We start from the raw sequence: 8,602 nt of genomic DNA, 5'->3' as shown, positions 1-8,602 counted from the left end.
GGGATAGCTCCTGTCCAAATGTACGTTTCCATAACAGCAGTACTGACAACAGCTGAGGTAGTTACCGTAACCGCTAACAGGGCATGGAAAGAAGCCAGTTTAGTACCTGTTCGTGACCTCTTACCACCTCTCTATTCCTCGGAATGTTATTTCGTTGTCATGTGTTTGTCAGTGCCCACGGACTGATGTTGAGAGTATTGAGGGTATTTTGTGTGTTTAGTTGGGTAGGTACTCTTATTTTTGCGAAATATCACAGCCGCGATTGACGTGGACGAACAAGAATAGTACACAGACTGTATCACGTGTATGACGATTAGCAACTAATCTTAGTACAATAAAACGATTAGAAAGCTATTTTTGCAAACATACGTTCTTGCCTCGAAACAGCTTCGAACGACGTTGGAAACATATTAAGACCGATGGTCCACCTTGGTAACCTGATTGCAATACTGTACTCAAATCAACAGTAGTCGGGATACGAAGATCGAACCTATTTCGCTAGTTCGTAGTTTCGAAAATTTAACTAGACGAAGAAATGTTGGCCAAAAATACCAAGTTGATCCTACGTAGAGCGACACTAGAAACGAATTATCAAGACGTATGCAATTTGACAAGCTGCGCAATGTTTTGTCAACACATAGTTTGCAAGCCTGCATTCATTTGTCTTCCATCCATATCGCCCGCTCGATGCGGTTCACTGACTTGTGCGCATTATTGTTTTTTCTCTTATCATAATCGAAAAGCAGCGATAACGTCATCTGCTCGATGCTACAGTGATATTTATCAGTCAGTAACTTGATTTATGGGCTTTCGCATCGCTCTATAACTGCCTCGGGCTGTGGTACAGTATTTAATCGTATCACAGCGTGATAAGTCGGCGGGCACCACACGCAGACCGGCTTCAACTGAAGCTAAATACTCTTACCATTAAGATATTTTCGTCTGCTTCCCCATCGATGCTTAAATCTCCATGTATTGTATGCATTCGTTTGCTGCACCCGACGTATCAAACTGGAACTAATTTAGATAGCTAAATACGCCGTCGAAACAGCGGTACAATACAAATGATATATTCGAAATAACGGCAACTGACGGCTCTGTTGCTACGTTTGCGTCATTGATAATCCATAACACCGGCCACACAAATTGTCAGGGTTTTTTTCTTTTGCAGAAGTAGTAATACGATAGCGGTCTCGCTCTATCGTCAATAGGACATCATTTTATTTGTCTTCTGTATGCACGATGTATCATATCATTAGGATGCATGCTGACTATGTCGGAATTAAAAATGGCGTGTGAGTTTTTTGATATAAAAAATCTGTTGTGAAAGGAAAGCCACTGTTGGCCAACCATGCAAACGTACGTGGGTCCAAATATTACGGGAACCAGCTGATTTAGCATTTGTGACTAGTTGTTGTCTTTATTATATTTGTTAACCGAACGTATGTTTACTGCCGTGATAAACGTCATTATAATAATCGTCACAGTAATATAGGTTTGGCGATTTCTGCCCACAAACTCTATTTGATCGAAGGTTACGTTGAATTGACCGAGGTTAACGGAATCACATAATTATGGGTACCTATCGGTCAATATTTCCTGTTGCTTTTTACATTAATATAGCATTTTTGTCATTTTATGGCCCAAACATTTTATGCTCTACTCTCTTTTTTTTTTTTAAATATTTGTGTCATCGGCCTTCTATCGCAGTTGAGAGCTGTGTATTATTAGTGCACACAACTACTCTAACCTCGCGGAGTGTTCTCCGTGCCATGAAAATGACTAAAATGCAATTCTTACGACAGTTATTTACCGCCATGGACGCCTTTAGTTCTATATTCGATGCGTTGAGGCATCTCATCAACGAAATCATCGTCAGTTGTTTATCGCTGGCATCGATGTTAACTTATCATCAAATTGACCAGTACTTTTTCGGAGCACTACATGAAGAACGCATGCTGCTTAGAGCAAATTGCTACGGATCTTCATTTTCCTAGCTAACGCTTTTACATTAACATGGGCTCAAAACAGAAGTGTAATTAAATTAATTACATGACAAAGTTTGGTTAGTTCCGCTGCTATCAACTTAACGAGTGTACGCGGACGAGGGTCGTAAATAGCCTAAAAACTTACGCCATTCCTTTAACGTTCAATACTCTCAATTGATCTAGTCTCTGTCTAGCTAGTTCTATTTTATCACGCTTATCGTAGATAACTTCTTTATTCGTTTAATTCAGTAGCCGGAATTCCCAATAGGAAAATTTGACGCCCGCATCGTCACTCGTGTTAGCAGATACTACGATAACGTACCGCAACGTGCCAGGTAGCCATTCGTGACAATAAAAGAAAGAAATATGCGAGTTTATCGGTTACCGCCTTGCTTGTCTGTCAAATATATACACACATGTAAATAGATATTCTGTCAATTTATTTTCGCGTGCTGTTCTTTGTCGGGCTGTATTCGTTGCCGAAATGAGTAGCTGTCGGGATACCTAAATGCCATGGCTGATGGTCTTCTATATTGGAAGCGTTTAGCAATGCCTTCAGTGATGATATCCGGAAGCAGCCTGTTACGTATATACGTAATAATAACACTAACGTTATAGTAATTGGAGTTTGCATAGCAACTCCGCCAGTCAGCCACGACTTGGGCCAAGAAAAGCCATACGCATTCAAAATATTATAATCTACGACTCCCTTCTGCCGTTAAGAATAGGAGCTAGTGAAAACTGACGAAGCTGCTCAATATCGCATATGGAAGCTGGACCTTTTAATTCAATGAAGTTATCAAACTTTGCTAAGCGGATTTGTTACTGCCACTGTTATCTCCTGTTAGTAGAAGTGTACGCATTGAACCATACGTACTGGGCAGTTGTTGTTGTTATTGCCCTTATTTCCTGTTGCCTAGTAGTGAGAACTGCGGACTTGATTGTTTCTGTAGCTTTTATTAGAGCTATTGGACATTCATAGTATACTCAACTGGGCTCACGTTTGGTTTCCGACCTCTATTTGTAATGTTTCGCAGGCGATAGCATTTGCCATAAAACAATGATAGTAACTTTAGAAAGCATATTTTTATTGGACTACAAAGCGACTTTTGGGAAGAACTCGCGGAGGAAATAGATAGAATTATGGTATTCCTAAGATCGGTTGACGGCATCGTTAGCTAGAAGCTGTTGATGGCTCCAAGTACGTGAATCACCCGTTTTTTTTTATTGAACCGCATATTTTCGAGTTGTTGCAGGCGATAAATTGTTATGACTCTGCAAGTTGCGGATTCATAAGTCAAGGCTACTCATAAAAGCGCATTGCGAGTGGGTCGTAACAAAGCTTATATCAGGGATCGGTACATGTACTACGAGTATCGCGAATAGTAGTACATCAACAGATCCACGCATGCGCTTAGGAAAAAAAGGACCAATTCGACTAGCAATAGCAACACACTTCCTTTCGTACGCCAATTAGCGTTGGCTACTGTGCGCCCTGCAGCACTTGCGCCTTGTTGCACACAGGCGACTATAATTGATATCATGTATAAAAAAACTAGATGGCATTTGGACCAGCGTTTGCCTCGTTAGCTGGAAATCATTCCTATACGCAACTATACGTACGTCTTCCAAAACCTATCCGACTATCATTACGTCGTGAGAGAAGAGATGGTCCGCTAAACCCGACTTTGCCCATGTATCTGTACTAAAAATCTATATATTCAGCCAGAATGAAAAGATAGGTTAAAAGGCCGATTGAATGGCAAGCCTACCTTTACGCAATAGCGTAGTTCTTCCTAATTATAAGTTTATCGATCTGCGAATTATAATTTTGCTTAAGTAAAAATTTATAAATATGGAGGTTAACTAAGGTCAACATTTAGGCACACCTCATCTTTTTTTCGTCATGTCGTGCTTTGTAGCACGATGCTTATAATTAGAACGTTGAAACTGAGATTCTCCTAGGAAAGTAGTCAAGGTGACAGCGTACTGATTGAATGCATTCGTCTCTTCATTCTCTTGTTGCAGGATTCTTTACTTTTATTCTATTACAACCTCCTTTAATGACATTTTGCTTCTATTCAATCGTTAGACTATGACTAAACCTGTAAATAAACCTTTTGAATGTTTCTTACATTTTTTTCCGTACCAAACGGTCTCATGCGGAACGAATAGGCAAAAGCCTGTCGCACAAGACATAGTCTCGGTGTGCACTAAATCGAGAAGACCAATTTCCACTATTTATCTCGTTGCCTTGCCTTCGACTACTATAGATTGTTAGTGTTTATTTGGGGCCTGCATGTTGGGGTCTCTTCCCGTTGTTTACGCGTGTGGTATTGTTTGCCTGCATTACTTTTTTTTGCTCCGTTCAGTGTTTCTGTGCTGCCGGCACAAGGGGCTTCTCTACGGCGACCTTGCTTGACTGTAATAGGGTCGCATGCTGGTCTCGTTCGTTTACGTTGAGCAAGGTTGGCGCTGCTGTTCCGTTCGATTGACTTGCCGTCGGTAGTCGCACACGGTCGGCTTACGCGTTTACCAAACGGCGCGAATGATCTATGTATTCGCAGCTTACACCTCTAGATTTTGAAGTTCGTCCTTTCAACTTGGTTCGGTCGTAATGAAAATGGCGGTCAAAGGAATCGTTTGAAGAAATTTCGCACTATCTTCATCATAAATGTGGATACTTGAGCAGGAACAGTGTAGATTCGCTTGGCCAAAAGCAACCTGAGGAATGTTGTCCTTGGATAATTGCGCATTTATTGCACGATGTGCTACCTAACCCATATGAAAAAATGGAGATTATAATCAAAGCACTGGTGACGATTAGAACAATATTGAAACAGAACCTAACGTAAGCCATTGGCGTCAGTGTGTATTGTATAAGCACACATAAATAGTTAAACGTAGACGCATCAAGTCCAATGTTTATGTCGATTACTTAAGAATTCGTGCAGGGTCTGGTTGTCGCGCAGATATCTAACGAGGGTCAATATTTGCGTATATATATATAGAGTCCTACATAATAATCGCCTTGTTGAGTTATAATTATCATTATTTGAAGATCATATCGAAATTACGCCAGTTTTTTTTCTCATTAAACGAAGTAGAGTCTTTCGTTGTTTATTGGAATTGTGCAAGAGGGCGCGCAACATTTAACTTTCTGCCATTTTATTTTATGTGGGCTTGGATAAGGAGACTTCCATTGTTCTGTTTCAATGAAAATGAGGCCACTAATTTAACCACGGATCGTTTTTTTCTAGTTTTTCTATAAATAAATAAATAAATACATTTTTTTCAATGTCACCTTGGTGTCCTGATAGTTTATGTTGTGTTTATCTCCTACTGTACCCTGAAAACCCCAGCACGGCTGGCCGATTTCAGAAGCAGACCGGATAACTTCAAAGAAAGTCCATGGCTATAAACTGATTGTATCGGTTGACGCAATTAAACAACGTATAATCCGAAGCCAAGTAGCTACTTGTAGTTGGCTTCACTATATAGCGCACACCCGCAATACATTTTGTGGGTATTATGCCTTTCTTGCCATCCCTTATCCTTTCACGAAATATAATATGCGGCACTCATTGCAAGCGATGCTGCTTATCAGGCTAAAAACGAAAATCAATAGCGTCCTCCTTTCCTTTCCTTTCATTGGAGAGTGTTGATCAAACAACAACGCGCTACCACTTATACCTTACTAGGTTTTCAGCCAGTCGGAACAGGTTGAAAAGTCCTGTAAACAACGTGTGTTCATGCCTTATCTAGCTCCAACGTGCTTTGGCAAATTGTCAAACGCACTTACGATGATAGCGTGAGTAAGATATTAAAATTTAACGTTGTGAATAAAATGGCTGCAGTGCACCCTTACACCAAAACTTTCAGGTAGCATCTTCCCCTTTTTGTGGCCAGGTCACTCTGCGATCGACTGCCACACTTTATCTGCTTGTCATCACAAGCATCATTACGACAACGCCTTTCTTTTCCACCCGTTGGGGCCATTGAGCATCTCATCTGTTATTGGCTCCTGACGGGCGTTTGAGCCGATAAGCACGAATGGCACGCAGTGATAAACCTAATAATTTTCTCGCTAGGGGCGAATTTTCTGTTGCTTGCGTAAAAGCTAGTAGACCATTGCCGGTAGCAGCGGCAGTGATACACGAGCGAACTAGCCAGCTCTCGTCATCAACAGAACAAATTGCCGCTATTGGTTGTTACTGATTGATCGACTGCGTTGACAATAAGCAACAGAACCACATGAGGTCCTGAGTCAACGTCACTGATGTTGCGATGAAAATCGCTTAAAGGAGAGGCATATATAAAGATAAAAGAACAATCGACTCATCTCTCGAGCATCTCGATCGACTGATTGATGACTAATGGACTGAGAGAAAAGAACTTGTACCTGTAGGAGTGACGTCGACAGCACTGTCATGTCTTTTTCACATGAAGAGATAAAACGTGGATCTGCTTTGCAATTCATTGTAGCGAATAAGCAAAATGATTTTCTTTTCGGTGACAGCACGTCAATCTTATTGATACGAACGAAGCTTTCTTACGATGCTGTAACGCGATATTTTTAGGCTAAACTAGTGCGGTTAAATGAATTTATATCAAAAAATATCGAGTCGGTCACTTAAGCCAACTGGGTAGAATGCCCTAAAGGTTAAGAAAGAAACCAAAACAATCCTCAAATTTCAGCTATAGGCATAGAGAGAAAGATGGTTTTTTATCTGCGTGCTATCACTTCGACCGTACCATGCGTCATCAACGTTTCAGTCAGACGAATATATCTATTAATACTATGCTTATTCCAAAACTACGGAATACACGTATAAGTTAGGGTTAGGCTGTTGTACTCCTCGCTAGTTAGCGTTAAATAGTATTCACTCCAGCTCTACCTTTCGGGTTGTGTAGGAGTCATATTCATGCCATTCGGAATGGTGAAAGGCGGAAAAAATCAGGCAGTCATTGTACGCTCCAAGAATGTCCGTCGTCGCTCTGACCTAACCTAAAACATTGTCTTTTTTCCTTCTTTTACTTTCTTTCAACACGCAAGATTGTTCTCTAAAAAAGCAGGAGCAACATCATCAGTAGTATCAGTCGTTTCTCTATACAGGCCAGTGACGGGACCCGCGCACTGGTTGCAATCGCCTATTAACGGTCCCTGCGCGTTTTATTGGCCCGCTGGCACATTGTAATGTTTTGTTGATGTGCGCGCCAGATAGGAACGTGCCGTTGTGTGGCTTCCGCCTTTAGATTCGTTTACTAATCTAAACACAGCAGACGAAATACTATTGTGTATCGGGGCACGTTCGGCTGAATGCACAGGGCGCCGCCTGCCGGGTACGGAGACACGGCATCACAAAGTGACACGCATCTGTTTCAACACAACAACACGATACACTTTGCCGCAAGGGAATCGGGTCACTGACAAATAAAAGGATGCCATCACTGTGGTAACACATATCATAACAAATGCATGACTTGTACATATACTCCTCGTTTGCTTATTTCTCTCTCTTTTTGTCATCTGTACACTTTCGTATACTGGCATTATAAACGAAGTTTTTTATTTCGAGTGCTAAAACCAAAGCAAAAAAAGATAAGAGAATATGAGAATGGGACTAAATGAAACGTAATTAGTCGTCTTGAAAACTGTATTCATATACAGTATTAAGTATGATAACATTGCACCTATATTGGTAATCGAAATTAATTAGAGTAATCTTTACTTTTATATAGATTAGATATTTACTAAGGATTTAACGACCTTGGATGGATCGTATGAAACTCAGTTTCAAGTCGATCTCATCTCCCCAATTGCCATTTCCTTAATAGTATAAAGCGTCCACGAGAATGATTAAGCTCCAGGTTTTTTCCTGTTTGTAATTGGTTTTCTAGTAACTATGATAAGGTCTGAACATTTTCATATCCTATGTCGAGTGCACGCTGCCCTCTGCAGGGATAGCATAGTTACTGTAGTTTTTGGGTCCCTCGAAACAGCATGTTCGTATACTGTGTGATACTGCGTCGGATTTCTGTCATTTTTGACAGATTGAGGCTTACGATGTTCGTGAGTGAATCTTTTTTTTTGCCATTAACACCCTATTTTTCTATCATCTTGGAGAAAAAAATATGTATACACATATATAATGAAACAGCATTTGAATTCTAACTTTTTTATGAGTTTCGTGATACTGTATTCAAAAAATAGATATTTCAAATGATATATTTAATAATTGATATTCCAAGGTATTATCAAGATCTTTTAATTATTAACCGTTACAACCACTCCAACTGAAGGTCTAAATAAGTTCGAAATATTTGTGCTTCAATCCGCAAGTAACTTTATTGGTCGTCAAGCGTGAAGCCATATTGGTGGGCGCAAACTCGTTAGAACGCCATTTGGATGTGCTTTATACAGAACTCTAGCGGAATTAAATTTTGAACTGGAACTCCCAAAAATACAAAAACTCCGACCGCATACCCTAATTAAGAATGTATTTAAAATAGCCTGTTGGGCCATTTAGATGCACTTTCGATCTCGTTAGATCTAAACTTCGCTGAAAATATTCTTCGGATTTTCCATATGAAACGGTCTACGTTGTAGCTGG

The 8,602-nt window shown here is 40.3% G+C and overlaps 1 protein-coding gene and 1 long non-coding RNA gene across 4 annotated transcripts in view; one reads left to right on the top strand and one right to left on the bottom strand.

Moving 5' to 3' along the window:
- The window catches only part of LOC111250093 (glycerophosphocholine phosphodiesterase GPCPD1), a 33,974-nt gene that overhangs the window by 5,975 nt on the left and 19,397 nt on the right, over positions 1–8,602 (top strand). For 2 of the 3 annotated variants that reach the window (XM_086977106.1, XM_086977108.1), the window contains exon 1: positions 171–224. The exons of the other annotated variant lie outside the window; for it this stretch is intronic. In XM_086977106.1, coding sequence (XP_086833232.1) covers positions 186–224 — 39 coding nt within the window. In that variant the 5' untranslated portion in view covers positions 171–185. Of the gene's footprint in view, positions 1–170; positions 225–8,602 lie in introns of those variants that run through there. 3 annotated transcript variants of the gene reach the window in all.
- LOC147758660 (uncharacterized) lies at positions 2,926–7,500 on the bottom strand. Its single transcript, XR_015318857.1, has 2 exons — positions 6,887–7,500; positions 2,926–4,763 (listed from the first exon to the last, which is right to left on the bottom strand). It is a non-coding gene; the product is annotated as an uncharacterized LOC147758660 (long non-coding RNA).

The sequence above is a fragment of the Varroa destructor genome, unplaced genomic scaffold, assembly GCF_002443255.2.
Source record: "Varroa destructor unplaced genomic scaffold, Vdes_3.0 BEIS01000001.1, whole genome shotgun sequence".
Classification (NCBI taxonomy): domain Eukaryota; kingdom Metazoa; phylum Arthropoda; class Arachnida; order Mesostigmata; family Varroidae; genus Varroa; species Varroa destructor.
This window is presented reverse-complemented; position numbering and strand designations above follow the sequence as displayed.